Below are 14,818 nucleotides of genomic sequence, written 5' to 3'. Positions count from 1 at the left end.
TGTTTCAAAAAGAGTAGCTTATTACAGAAACACTGATACAGGCTTAACCACAGCATCTTGCGCAATACAGAGACTGCTTGTTATTCTGTGAGCTCAGGGCTGGGACACTCTATGCTCAGAGAAAATCCCTGCTCCCCCAAACAGGCATTTGTTCTTTCTATTCACATAACGCACAAGACTTAGCCTTACAGCTACTACCCTCTTTACCTAACTCTCTTGAAACCAACTGTCCTGGAAGTATGAAAGATTTTTAAGATAGGACAAGAAGCAGCTTAGTCCTTACCTACCACTATCAAATCTTTGGGGAATCAGACAGCAAACTATCTCTGAGGGCAACGTGACACACTACCCACCGTTCTCCTTCTCCCCCAAGACAAATCTGTCACCTCCGTACCACTCATCATTCGCATCAGAGTATGGATCAAAAGATCCGAGGCTGCTCCCAAATCCCATTTCTCCTGCAAGACGGTACTTTGTTCTGTCACTTCCCTACTGAGTCTATCCCCTTATTTTATGCCTCACAGCATGTGTGGCTGCACCCCAAGATCAAACACCCATGCATGATTTTCCTTCACAGATCTTGAATCACAATGTTATACTTTAATAGGAACCTCAATATGCTTAATCCCTTTAAAGCTGCCACAGTAATGCCCCCAAATGCATTAAATTCCACCCTAATCGCAAAATACAAAGTATTTCTCTGGATGGACAGTGCACAGACTGTTCTGACCACATGCCAATCCACCTCTGAGCTAAAGCAACATACGCTGCCTGCATTTGTTAGTCAGAAGTCCAAGGATACATGGCTGAAAATTCCAGGCACCTTAAATGTTCTCTGCTGCAAATTTTGCTCAAAACATAACTGAACATTCAAGGGAGGATCTCACATTCTCAAGGCATTCTCATTGCAAGTGACACAAGGAAACGAGAGCCACTGAGCCTGCAATTAAATCCAAACCCACTCAAACTGAAAGCAAGGCTGGTGGATGTCCCCTTTCAAGGTGTAATTGAGACACCCACACCCCATCAATCAACTCAGTGAGTCTCAGAGTCCACTGAATTCTCAAAATAAGAAGGCTTATTGGACAAAATTATCAAATTATTGGAGCATTGACAAACAGCAGAAAAACTGCTTGCCTGATAACTCTTGTTGACAAATATTAAACTTCATTAACAATAGCCCTAGGTTTAAGGAACAACCACATTCCATGTATGTTTGGCAGGGACTTTGGTTTGAACCAAGGAACCACAGGGTCTTCTGCTACCCCTACTGAGGGGTTGGTGACTGCTGGGACCCTTTAGGTGTATTTTTACAGGGCTCTTCTTGGCAATTGAGGAGCTTCTCAGGCACTGATGGCATTTCAGCCTCCTGTGGCCACTGTCTGGTCATCTGAAGAGCAAAAATATACCAGCAGAAGTTTTACAGACCAAAACAATAGGATCATTTATTGCCCTATAATACACAACAGGCCAAACCACAGAGTGGTTCAGGTTGGAAGGGATCACATCATCTGGGTCATCTGGTCCAAGCTCCCTGCTCCAGAGCACAGGCCACAGGACTGTGTCCAGAAGGTCCTTGGATCTCTCCAGTGAAGGGAGACTCCACAGCCTCTTGGACAATCTGTTCCAGCACTTGGTCACTGAACAAGAAGGAAGCAATTCCTCATGTTCAGGTGGAAACTTCTGTGCATCAGTTTCTTCCAACCGTCTCCCCTCTTATTACTTAGCTTTACCAAGCAGAGCCTGGCTCCAGCCTCTTGACACCCTCCCTCCAGATACTGCTAGACATTGATGAGGTCCCCTCTCAGCCACCTTTTCTGAAAGTGCTACAGGACCTCCCCAAAAGACCCTGCAGCACTCCTTTCCTTAAACAATTAGATTCTGTATGGCTAAAGCACAAGTATTCCTGATGTACGATGGGCACCTACCAGGTGATGTGAGACACAAACAAAGAGATGAGGGAATCCAGATGAACACTTGCTTACAGACATGAGCCCTTTGGAAAGCAAATAAATCCAGAAGCCTGCAAAAAGTGAATGCCCTGTACAACAGTACCCCTTGCAGAGACACCAGGAGAGCAGTGGTTGAAGGTACACAAATCATTTTCCCTTTCTCTTAGCTTATACTAAAAGCCAGCACAGCCCTTTCACCACAGCTAACACCACTGGCCTTCCACCACTGCAACAGAAATGTCATGAGATACTGCAATACAAACACGCTTTTCTGGCTCAAAAATCAGACACAATGAAGATTTTGCATTTGGAACTTTGTTAATAATTCTTGAATGGAATACAGTCCAACTCAGTCTCCCATAGCTGTAGTTACTCTGTAGGAGTAAATACAGGCTTAGTTTTGCTGCCAATGTTGGCAGATATGACTAAATAAATTCACAGAGAAAGTATATTTGACCCTTCCTTCACATTAATTTTTTTTTAACTAAAACTTTACTTCATTTTCCATGAAAAGATTTCAAACTATGTGATATTTATAGATAACTCACAAGCATTCAAAGTAACTGGTATATAAAGAAAAAGTAGTTCCATTAAAAAAAAAAACAAAAAACCCCAACTTCAAGTATTTTGTACGTCTGAACATCTACATTTGCTTTCCAACCAGGGTTTGATGCTGACATTCACGAAGCAAAATGTGTCTGCAAGGATTTCTATAAAGGCCAACATCTGCAGCACTGGGAGCAATGTTCCATTCTGATTTAAATATCATCACCGAACAATTATTTCCACAACTTTGGAAAAACTAACTCCTACAAAGTTTCAGTACTCAAGAGACTTCTCTTTCCTCTGTTCATAACTCAACTCAAAAGAAACCATAAAAGTCAACTGAGATCTTCTTCTGAAGGGTGCATACAAATAGCTACTTACTGAGCTCCTCCTGGGTCTTATTACAGATCCCAAAACCTACAGAAAACCCTTCTGTTAATGAATGCTGCTGTAAAGAACATTCCCCTATGTCGACAATCATGTGCTATAAATGTCCCATTTTTCTTATAACTAAAGTTTTAGTGTGAAGTCTGGACTGCATTATTTACATTTAAGACATTAAAGAATATAACATATTGCTGTTACTTTTCATCCTGGATAAGAAAATACACTCCATAACCAAGGCCTTCTCATTCAGAAGAATTAAGGTTTCACTAAGCCAACAGGGACTATCAGGAGCCCAAGACACACAGATGAGGACTTGACCCAGCTACTACAGAGAATATGTTTTCTTCTTACAAACACCAACTAAAGTAACTCCACTTGAGCTGGGGTGGGAGAAAAAGGGTTGTTAGAGATCAAAAAAAAAAAGTTCCTTTAACGAGATTGTTTGCAGAAACTTCATGAGCCATTCAGCTTTCCAATCAATGTGCCAAATTAAAAGTGCACCGCATTAAATCTGAAACACCTATAAAACAAGCCCTGATGAAATACAGTCTTCCATCTACCTCCTCCATATGGCTCAAGCAAAGTCAACTTTTAATTTCATAACACAAAATATTTAATTTATGCTTTTCTTCATATGTCAATTTAACCTCTGGCACATAGCTTTGAAACCATATAAGGATGCCTAACACTTTCCATATGGCAACTGAATTGTGGCTTTTAATTGCACCAACTGGTATCATTCAAGGATAATTCCCTTGGAATCCAGCTTTCTGCTACAGTATTGGCCAATTCACTAATCTCATCACCATGGCACTAATACTTTCAGAGACTCTTTGATTGTTAATATTCATATTATAATTTTCCCAAACCAGAGCTGTCAAGATATACTATGTACACCACTAATTAAATTATCTTGGTTTGTTGGCACCAAATTTCAACACTAAATAAGATTCTGCTTTTCTCTCTCTCAATACAAACTTTGGTAATTTTATTTTAAATGCCATAGACAATATTTTTGTGTACTAAAACACTTTTTAGCCATACCAATACCGAGAACTGCTGAGTCTGTTGTTTATTTTGATCTTCAGAGTCAATAAAAGTAATTATTTATATAGTACTGACATTAATGGACTTGGAAATATTTCAGTTAAAAAGATCACTTCAAGCAATCACACAAGATAACATCCAAGGAAACTTTCATTGCTCTTGTCACCATACCAGTAAGAAGGCAGTCTTTCAAATGTCACTTTACTCATGAAATTACCCCAAAGTAGTGCTACAATTAAATCTTGCATTTCAACAGCCTTTAAACCATACTATGTACATAACACTAAAAAAGTCTCACTTCTGTTTATTATTTTCATTTTGGATTAATGACCTACCCAGCTTCTGTAAGGTGATGTATTTTTAATATGCACACATACACACACACTATTTAACAGTGGGGGACTGGGAAGGGCTTCTTTTTTAATTTAAGATTGATCATACTAGAGGAGCAGTGAAGTTGACACTGGTGTTGTCTCCTCTCAGCCATGCAAGGAATGCCCATTAATGTCACTGGCAGTTACAGGCACAGAACAAATGGAGCACAAGCCCCACCTCTGAAGGACTGATGCCTCAGAATTTCATTCTGTGTTAGTCCCAAATGAGATACTCAACTCTAATTAATATCAATTAGGGTTGAACATGAGGATCACTAGTACCAACGAGCCCAGTGGAAGTGGTAAGCTAAAGTCATCTAAAATGATTACCTACAATGTGGCTCACTGAGAGTCATTTTGAAATTTAATTAAAAATAGGATATTTTTTCCATTCCCAAGCACAGATGTCAATGAGACGCACAAGAACCTAGTAAAAATTCTTATGGCTTTGAAGATAAAAGTAAATGGAACTAAGCAAATGTCATTTTTAATATTCCCCCCTCTAGCATAGAGCCATTTCTCTGTTAAATAAATAAATACATGAATATTTGCAAACAATGTTGATTTCCAAAAATAGTTTGTAAAAGTAAACACACTGAATACATTTAAGCTTAAGAAATATATAGGATAATCCACAGTATCAGAAAAACCTTTCTGGATACAAGTTAACTCATTCATAAAGCAGCAAAAGAAGTGTATTCAGTTGCTAGCAGATTTACAGCCTCAGTGGTTTCAATTAGCTTTGAAACCAGAAGATGACTCTGGACCTCATACTTTTCATGGATGCAACAGAATTCCTTTTCCCTTTAATCCTTCATGATGTGGAAGCTGCAGGCCAGCCCTCGGCCTGCAGAGTCATTAAAACCCTTGGAGCAGAGCAGCCCCTGCTGGGCGGGTGGCAATGGTTTAATGAGCTCAGAGCCCTCACCCAGCGCAGCCAGCTGCAGACACACCACAGGCTCACTCCGGACACGCTCCCCCCCGGCCCATGCCTTCACCCAACCATCCTCCAGGAGAGCCTTCTCAGAAGATTTCTGGCAACAGCTGGACGCTAATTGCTGTTCTTTCAGTGAATTGGAGGGGAGACAGATGGACAGGACACAGCACGAACACATCAGCTGAGGGAAGTCTTCTCTAACTGAGAAACTCTCAGAACTTCTGCACAGGAATAGAAAAGGTGTCGTACAATTCAACTTTCCTTGAGTGAAGTGATGTAAAGACCTCCCCTCCACAACAATTGTAAATTCAATCATTCTAGAGAGGACTACAAATGAAACTTTACTGCTTTCCTGTATTAGTCACTCATTCCTCTTGTAAAACACTACACAAATCCCCTGAACTTCAGTGTCATCTCCCCTGGATGACTAACTTTAGCAGAACAATTCACTGTCTGTTCTTGAGAGAAACAGCCTTCCAACTACAACCAAGACAGAATTTTTGGCTTATAGACAGTAAAATAAATCAAATTCTACTATCACATCCAAGTTTTGATAAAAATTATTCCAATTTTGAATTTTCAGTCTTGGAAGCTCTTCAGGCTAGAAGCTCTCCTCTCCCATCAACAGGTCTTTGGAAGTAAACTGAATTTCACCAAATAGGCCCTACATACTAACAAAACCATCATAAACAAAGCTCTGATTAAGGATTCCTACTAGGAAAATTATTTCTAGGGCGATTATTTTTTTTAACACAGCTGTATGTTTCTGTGAATGCAGATATTTTCGCTAGTGTTTGATCTAGCTCTTTCTGCCAGAAGTCACAAACACATCAACTTGGGATCTATTCTGGAGGAAAAAAACCCATGTTTTACTGAGACGTCACAGTTTCAGCTGTGACACAATAAAACTGTACCATTCCACAGAGACTTGTAAGCTTATTGAACATTTTAGGATGAATTTTGAAGCAGTAAGTAAAAGATTCAAGTGCAACACGAGTACACTATTGGGGACTGTCCCACTGCCCCACACAAACCTGCGACTAACCATCAGCAGAAGAAACTACTATTTCTACATCTTGAGGGGACCAAAGAACCAAGAGGTTAGGCTACAATTCCCTTTGTATCTTGGCATCATTATACAAGAGATCAAAGAGATCTCAGAAGAGAAGCAGTCATGCAGTCTCAGTTATGGAGTCAATAGCTGTGACTCCGTAATCCTTGTCAAAATGACTGTACATATGGCACATCTGGTTCCAATGTAGGATTAGAAATGCATCCTTCCATATTCCAAAAGTTTGTATTTTAAAGGAACCTTAATGTAGCTGTCACAGTGTGCTTGTGACAGGATGACAATTAAACTAAATCAACAAGCAGGCAGGCTATACATGCACACAGATACTACCAAATACATTAGGCAATAAATGGCAAATATTTTTGAACATTCAGAAACATCTCTATATGGATGACAGTAAAAGGCCTCATGGGAACAGTGCTTTTAAATACACTTAAACCTATTTACAGTTTTATAATGTACTAAAACTGTAGACTAATATTTAGTTAACGGCTTGCTAATTGCTGAGCCATCACGAGGAGGACTTCCTCTTGAGTAAGAGGGGAAATACTGTTCTACTGTCATTCCAGCTGAGCAGACCTCACCAAACTACCAACTGAAGAGGGTTGCGAATAGAAAGGAACTTTGACAAAAGATATTTTCTCCTTCCTTTAACACAGCAAATCATCTTTCTGGAAGAAAATACATTTCACAAACTAAAGTTAGTTTTTACCTTTAACTCTTGTACATTAAATCTATTTTTAGCTTGGTGAATTGAGCTTCTTTTCTAGAAAACATACATGTGAAAGGTAGAATGTGTAAAAACCATGACTTACAAAAACTGGGATAATTAGAAAATAATTAAAAACAGGTGTTCTTACTCTTTGCATCTGTATCACAGTACGTACTATTGTTAATGAGAACTTCTTTTTTTGAACATATTGTTTCCTAGTAAAGCACAATAAATATCACTTCAACCAGTCATACCTGCAAGTTGAAGGTAATTATGTTAATCGGTTACAACAAATCAATATCTTACCCCCTTTGTCTTTACTTCTAGTGACTCTCACACAATTTATGCTCCTCAAAATACAATACTGGTGGAATATGAAATGTCATCATTAGCTTTTCCCATACTACACATCTTCTACTCACTTACACTTCCCACCTAAAATGAAGTATTCTCAACTTGCAAGTGAATTTTTCCTCAGACAGAAGTAGTCCAGGCTTTTGACAATACAACTGGTAGCTAACAAAGCAAAGAGCCTGCAGGAGGTTTGGTGGCCCTGGCTCTGCTTGTGCTTTTCAAAGCCACACTGCTTGCTGGCAAGCACAGATTCCAATCTTCCCATCTCTCAGGTTACCTTTCCAGTGATGAAACTTTCAGGGCTTGATCCAAAGTCAATGGGAGTCTTTCAGTAAACATCAATAAGCTCTGGATCACACCCTGAAACACTATGAGGACCATATCTAAGTAATGTTAAGTCTGTTTACCTCCCATCATGCCTCTTTGTTTAAAGAGACAACATTAAAAATAAATAAAAGAAAACGGCAACTGAAACATTTCCTCCAGCCCAGCTTTACAAGGAGGACTGAAGGAAAGAGAAGGGGTGGAAAGTGACCAGTGAAACAGCCAGGACAAGCAAATGGCACGGCAACTCTCGTGGAGAAAGTCAGCCTCACCTTATTAGCAAAGAGCAAATAAATAACAGTAACTCTTCGGGGACTTCTCCTTGACTGCCAAAATGTCACAGACAAACTTGTGCACTAATCTGTGCTCAAAGCTATTGCACACTTGCTGGGTGCTGGGCTTTCCCCAGAGATCGTTTGTTCCTGTTTGTGAAAGGTTTTGTTCCAATCGTACTGCCCAGACACCAGCAGTCAGGTTCCCTTACTTCTTTGGCTTTTGTACCCTCACCAAGTTTGCTCTGCAGTTTCTAACTTCATCAAAGGACTGAAGGAAACCACCCACGGGGCAGCGCCTCGGAGCAGCATTAGGGCAAAGAAAACCTTCCTTTGCACAACCGCCCCTTGGGAGGGAAAGAGGGATGTAGAAAGAGCTTTTGCTTTTCACTATTTCAAAGGGAAGGGGCGGGGGGGCAGCGAGGAAGCTGACATACCCTGGCGCTGGAGAGCCTGCACACGGCGCGGTGCTGGCAGCCGTGCTGGAGTCCCGAGCTGCTGCCGCCGCTGCTGCTGCCCCCGGAGTATTTCTGCTTCACCATCCAGTCCTCCAGCCCTCTGCGAGCCAGAGAGGCGTTCACCGCAAAACTATCACCTAGAAAAGAGGAGACAATGCCGCCGCTGAGCCGCCCGCAGAGCCCGCCCGACCCCCGCGGCCATCCCCGCGCCGGTCGGGGCTGGGGCTGGGGCCGGGACTGGCACCGGGGCCGGGACTGGCACCGGGGCTGGGGCTGGGGCCGGGACTGGCACCGGGACTGGCACCGGGACTGGGGCTGGGGCCGGGACTGGCACCGGGGCCGGGGCTGGCACCAAGCTGGGAGCGGGGCGGCCGCGCAGAGAGCAAAGCGCGGCGGAAAGTTGAGGGGAGAGGGCAGGGGGCCGGGGGCAGCCGGGCGGACCGGGGAAGGCGTTCAAAGTTACTAACAGTGAGGAGCCATCCCTACCTTCTGGACTTTCTCTGGGTTTACAAACGGCAGCTAGGCAGATCCGGAGCAAAGTGTGTGAGGGAAATAATAAAGGAAGATCGTTAGACACCAGAACAAAATCACGGCAACAAACCGAGTAAAATCCGAATAAAGGGAAGGGGCTAAGGAAGTAGCAAGTGAAAGGAACTAACCATGTTTCGAGTGAAGTTTCCCCATCTCTCTGCATTGATCTGCAATTACGATTCATTTGACTGTTTTCAGTAGGGTCAGGTTCGCCTGTTGTTATTTTTTGTAGATATATAAAATCCCAGCGTGTTTAGAAATCCATGTGCTCCGCTTCTCCCTGCTAACACACAAGCGAGCTCAAATCTCAGCTCCTCTCCTGCAGCACGGTCCGGCGTCCCCCTCTCCGCTCCAGCCTTCCTCCTCTCTCCTCTCTTTCCCAAAGACAGAGGCGGTTACAAAAGACCTTACTTCACCCACCGGGGAACATGATTGACACCTCATTGAGATTAGACCACTTGCAGGCAGCCTCCGCCTTCCCATTGGGCCGCGGCGGCAGATGAAAGGGGCGAGTGAGCCTTTTGGAGGCTCAAAAAGGAAAAAGGGAGGAAAAAAAAAAAAAAAAAAAGAAGAAGAAAAAAAAAAGAAAAAGGAGCAGCCGGTGCGCGTTTCACTTCCAGCCAGGCACGGGCGGCGGGGCCGGCCCCGCTCCGCGCAGCCCCGGGGGCGCCGGGCGGACAACGCTCCCGCTGCCCCCGGCCCGGCCCGGCCCGGCCCCCGGCCGCCGCCAGCGCCGCCCTCCGCAGCCTGCGCGGAGCCCCGCGGGCCGCGCCCCCGCAGCAGCCGCGTCCCCGCACGGGCCGCGGGGCCGGCTCCCCGCCGCGGGCCGCGCCCGCCGCCCTGGGCGCTGCCGGGGCTCCGGGCACCCCGCGCTCTCCGCACGCTGCCTCCCGGCACCCCTGTGCGCGGGTGCGCTGCTGAGCCCCTCGTGTCCCCACTTCGCGGTATCTGGATCGCGGAGGAAGCCAGCGTGTCTGGAAAAGCAGTTGTTCTGCTGACTTAGTCGTGCAAATTGTTTTTCACGGGCATCCCTTCGCACACAAGTGGTCCTAATGAAGTCACTGTTAATGCCAAAATGCGGTTCTCAGGGTAAGGTCCGGAACCCTTTCTCAGTGATTCAAAATGTTGGCAGCAGGAGGACAAAGTCTCTCTCAGCTTTTTTTCATTATTAGTTAAGTAGATGAGATTTACAAAGAATCTCCCCTACTTCTCCAAATTATGAATGGTGTATTTTTTACATAGAGCATAAACTAAAAGGAAACTTGCTGTTTCATAAAGACAGTTCTCACAGTCATTAAAAATTTGCTTTCTTCCTCTGGCTGGTCATTATATTTCTGTTTATGAAAATCACATCTCCCTTGAGATCCTTGTAGTTCAACTAGGAGAGATAAAAGAGAGTACGTAGTAGATTCAGAACAAGAAAAAATGAAGACTTCTGAGAATTTAACTCAAGAAACTACTAGTCAAACTATGTAGGGTTTGACCCAGATGGGCCTGGTCCAACAAACTTCAAGGCCACATCTGTGCTTTCAAATCCATATGTTTCAAGCACAGAGAGGAAGGAGTTAGACTTGGGAGCTCATCTGAAAAAAAGATTCAAAGCATATGTAGTAACACTTCTGCAGGGAATTGGGACTGGGAGAGGAGGGTCAGGCTTGGAGCTCATTTTTAGAAGGAATTCCAAAGCACATGGATGCGGTGAAGGTCTGGTATGAAACAACTGCACAGCACAGCCAATGCAATGCCATTAAATGAACCGTTTCAACCCAAATTGTTCTTTGGATGATTGCAAAGTCATTTCTCACATTATTCCAACTATTTATCTGTCTAGTGAAGAGAGCCCTTGCATTGTGAAATGCAGCCATTGCAAGAGCATCAATTGCTTGTCAAATAGCTAATAACATGCATGTTTTGTGAATTTCTTTTTTATGTATTTTAATAATTTCTTTGGCCCATTTTTTATATTATGTACTTAAAGCAACATATTTGTTCCTTTGAAGATTGTCTCTTGTCTTGGGGAGGTCAAAGATGGGAAGAAAATTATTTAGATGAAGCAGGCTCATTGGGGCATGGGCTTCACTTAGACTGTGAAAACTTGTAAAAATTTTCTGATCCATATGAAGAAATTCTAAATCCTAATACCTCAGGTTGGCATATACACAAGTACTCTTCATCAGCAAATATTTTATTTGGAATATCACTTATCTTCACTGTTTATGAGAAATAGAGAACAGCTTAGCGTAAGTGACCCCAAATGGGATGGGTCCATCCATTTGTTTTGTGAGATGGTGCTCACATTCAGCTCTTGGGAATAAAACAAGACCTTGAAAATGTCTCAAGTTCAACAGGTCTGCTGAAGTGGCCAGGGGAAGAAGCTCTGGCTTTCACAGCAGATTACAGAGGTCCACTTGTGTCGAGGAACTTGCATTCAGAACACAGCCACTCTTGTGCACAACTGCCTTCACATACGCAACATTTGTTAGCATTTAAAGCAAGCCCTTTCTAATTACTGTACCTGTACTGTACCTACAGTGAAAACCTGCAGAACCAAGGTTTTCACAGGAGAGCAAATCTGACAAAAGAATCCCAAATGTCAGTAACTCTGTGTACAATGGGATTCATGACTGTTGCTTGGGCACAGGAGTAACACAATTACAAGCTGGTGAATTACTCTGGGTATGAATCACAACTGCAGCTAATTCTTCCTTCACCTAGAAGAAAGTTTAAGCTACTCTCAAAGTGACAAATCTTGCGATTCTTAGCATGGTTTTGCTCAGACATCAAATTCCAGTTGATTTCAGGAGATTTTCGCATGATATAACAACTAAACAGCAACCTCAAGATTTGACTCAGTATATAATGGTCCTCAAACTACAGGGACCTCAAGGCATACAAAGATTTTTGGTTTTCCTTCCATGGGGTCAGAAGGTTGTTAAGTAGTGACGTCTAGTAAAATATCAGAGTAAAGTACACCATTCACAAAACAGTACTAATGATTAAAGAATCTCCGACCCAGTGACCTCAGTGGAATTCTTCAAGTTCGAAAGCTATGACGTAGTGTATTATTCATTGCCCTTTCATTAGGGCTGCCTACACTCTACTTCTTCAGAAGATGGAAAACCCTTTTGAACCTTGCTATACTATAAAGCAGTTGATGATATGAAATGCATCGTAGCTAAGGAACATGAATAAGACTATTCTAGGAATTCATTGTCAATATTCAATAGCATAGCAAAATTAATGGCAATAGTTGCAATAGCAAGAGTTACCTGATAGAGGAAAGCACCACACTGATTTTCCTGTCTGGGTAGTGGTAAGATACTGCTTTCCAGTTCTTCTGCTTTATCTCCTTCCTTTTCTTCCCCTCTCCTGCCATGTTCCCTCCAGCCAGAGATGAAAGAAGCCTGGTATTGGCCTCCCACAGTCTCAGGTGGGTGCTGTTCTCTTCCACCTGGAAGTGGCATGCTGGTCATGCTACACCACCTCCAGAATAAGTGAGGGTTGATACGTGTTTTCTAAAGTTGAAAAGCCCTATGTAATTCTTAAAAAAAAAAAAAAAAAAAAAAAAAAGGCACAGAGAAGCAGTAAAGTGCAAACTGTGTGGTTCCTCCTCTGCATTAAACAATCTAAGTCCATATTGAACAGAATGACAGTGTTTTAAGAAAATGCTGCTCAGTTGTAAAGGAAAAACATATATGTGTTCTCAGCATCATTGACAGGGACAATGGATCATATGTAAGCTCTTAATATTTCCAGGATCCAGCTGATACAGAATTTTTAACCTCATTTTATCCAGCTCATACAGAATTTTTAACCTCATCACTCTCAGAATCACAGATGGTCACAAACCACACTCAGCCTCCATTTCAACCAAGTTGCAACCAAACCCCTTTTACTTCATCAACAAAAAATTGCCCACAGCAATGATACCTCTTCAACAGTTGCCTCAATCACTACCCTGCTGATGCATTTAGGGCCACAAACCCTTTTATGAACATTTAATTTTGGTTTGGTGACCACATAAGTGCTTTGACTGCTCATTCCCAACACATAAATGGGATGCCTGTCACAAGACACTGTTTTAGCTTTTGGGCCTTTGTCCTTGTACCTCTGGTCTTGGCAGTTTTTTCAGCACTTTTGCCTTAGGCATTTTTGCAATCAGGCATGTTAGCACCTCCTGGCTTTAGCAACTTTGCAGCCTTAGCTTATTGCCTCAAAGCTTTGGCATGAGTCTGCACTGTGGCATCCTTTCAACTCCAAACATACTTGCTTCACAGGTTTTCCTTGGGTTTTTCTTGGATGTCAGCAACTGCCCTGACCCTAGAGGGGGAAGAAAGACTGATCAGCAAGTTCAAACAGTTGTCTGTGCAGCAGAAAGATGTCTATCACAAATGAGCACATTCACTACATCACCTGCCAAATATTGCACATGCTCAGGTACCATGAGAAATTTTTCCAGGCCTTCTTCAAGATTAGTCCTATAAATCTTCTGAGAGCCTGTGAAGATTGTCTGGAGAAAACCCTGGCAAACTTTGTAGTCCCACACTGTAAGACCACTGTGTCTCCATACTCCAGTGGATATAGTTTCCATGATTAAAGTATTTTCTCTTTCACTTCTCTTCAGAGGCAAGAAAACCCATCAAATAGAGATGGATGTTGAGTTTAAGGGCTGGTAGTTCAGGGTGATAAGTGCTGATTCGGCAGATGAGCTGTTTTCCACAACCACCAGTAGACACCCAGTTGTCCTTTGTACTGTCTCCACTAAAATACTCCTTTTCAGGTGATATCACATCTTCTTTCCATTGTATTCAGTAAAATGAGTTTTAGAAGTCTTAAAACAGAAGAATCCATGATGATGAGTATAAAGGTTCATGCCAGGCTAATCTTTGTTTTCTCCATCTATTACTCTGAAAGTCCTCATCAGCAACTGCCTTCAGTGAAGGTGAGTTCAGAAATGCTTTGATTTGTGAATTCCTAATTGTCACCTGTTATGTCCTGCAAGTTCTCTCTCAAAAACCTTTGCACAGCTAACTCAGTAATCCAGATTTCAGCTCACCAGAAAAGTGGAAAGCTGAAAAAAATCAGTTGATGCTGCCTAAAACTAGTGACACTGCTTCTACCATGTATCTCTCTATAGCTGAGGAAGCCAGGCCAGGGCTTTCCCAGCAATTTAGAAGCAATTGGCTTTTTCAGTATATTTTAGTGGGTGTTGGACCTAGAATCTGTTTGCTTGGAATCTGATTGCAGATTCTCCAGAAGAAATTCAAAGAGCATACAAAATTAATAGGAATTTTTCTGTCATCATTTACCCAAGGAAAATGCTGTTCCTATCCAAATAAAATGAACTTGCAATTTATTTACTAATCAAAAACTATGGATGTGCTCCATAGAAGGGAATCCTTGAGATATTTTAAAGTGTGATTTTTCTGCTTTGTTTTTCCAGTAGATATTTTGCTGAGATGAAATTTGCTAACAATTGTAACAATATGCAGAGAAAGAGGGAAAAAAAAAACTTTTTTCCACATCATGTATAGTGTACTACACATAAAAAGAAAAAAAGCAAAGTAGAAAGTACTGCCATGACTTCGATAATCAGAATCTTTCCTTTAGCATCTAAGAAATGACAAGTAAGAAAGTTTTAATATAGGAGAGGATTTTTATTTGCATTTCTTAACAATAAGGGTGGTTTATACTCCACCTGGTGTCTTTTCTCACATCATCTTTTATGGGCTTCTCTCAGTGACAAGTACCTTTGTACAAAGGTTTCCTCCCCCCCTCTCCCCCTTCTCTGGTTCTAACTCTCTAGCAGGCTTCAGCATACAAACACAATGGGAGCATTGAAAGGAAGACAG

General features: G+C 42.3%; 1 protein-coding gene across 1 annotated transcript in view; it reads right to left on the bottom strand.

Annotated features, from left to right (window-relative positions):
- NKD1 (NKD inhibitor of WNT signaling pathway 1) overlaps positions 1-9,304 on the bottom strand; it is a 103,978-nt gene extending 94,674 nt beyond the window's left edge. The window contains exons 1-3 of the mRNA XM_053987764.1: positions 9,095-9,304; positions 8,922-8,954; positions 8,415-8,572 (exon numbers count right to left, since the gene is read on the bottom strand). Of these exons, the coding sequence (XP_053843739.1) occupies positions 8,415-8,572; positions 8,922-8,954; positions 9,095-9,119 (216 nt within the window). The 5' untranslated portion in view covers positions 9,120-9,304. The remainder of the gene's footprint in view (positions 1-8,414; positions 8,573-8,921; positions 8,955-9,094) is intronic.
- Between the last annotated feature and the right edge of the window lie 5,514 nt (positions 9,305-14,818).

The sequence above is a fragment of the Vidua macroura genome, chromosome 11 (genome assembly GCF_024509145.1).
Source record: "Vidua macroura isolate BioBank_ID:100142 chromosome 11, ASM2450914v1, whole genome shotgun sequence".
Classification (NCBI taxonomy): domain Eukaryota; kingdom Metazoa; phylum Chordata; class Aves; order Passeriformes; family Viduidae; genus Vidua; species Vidua macroura.
This window is presented reverse-complemented; position numbering and strand designations above follow the sequence as displayed.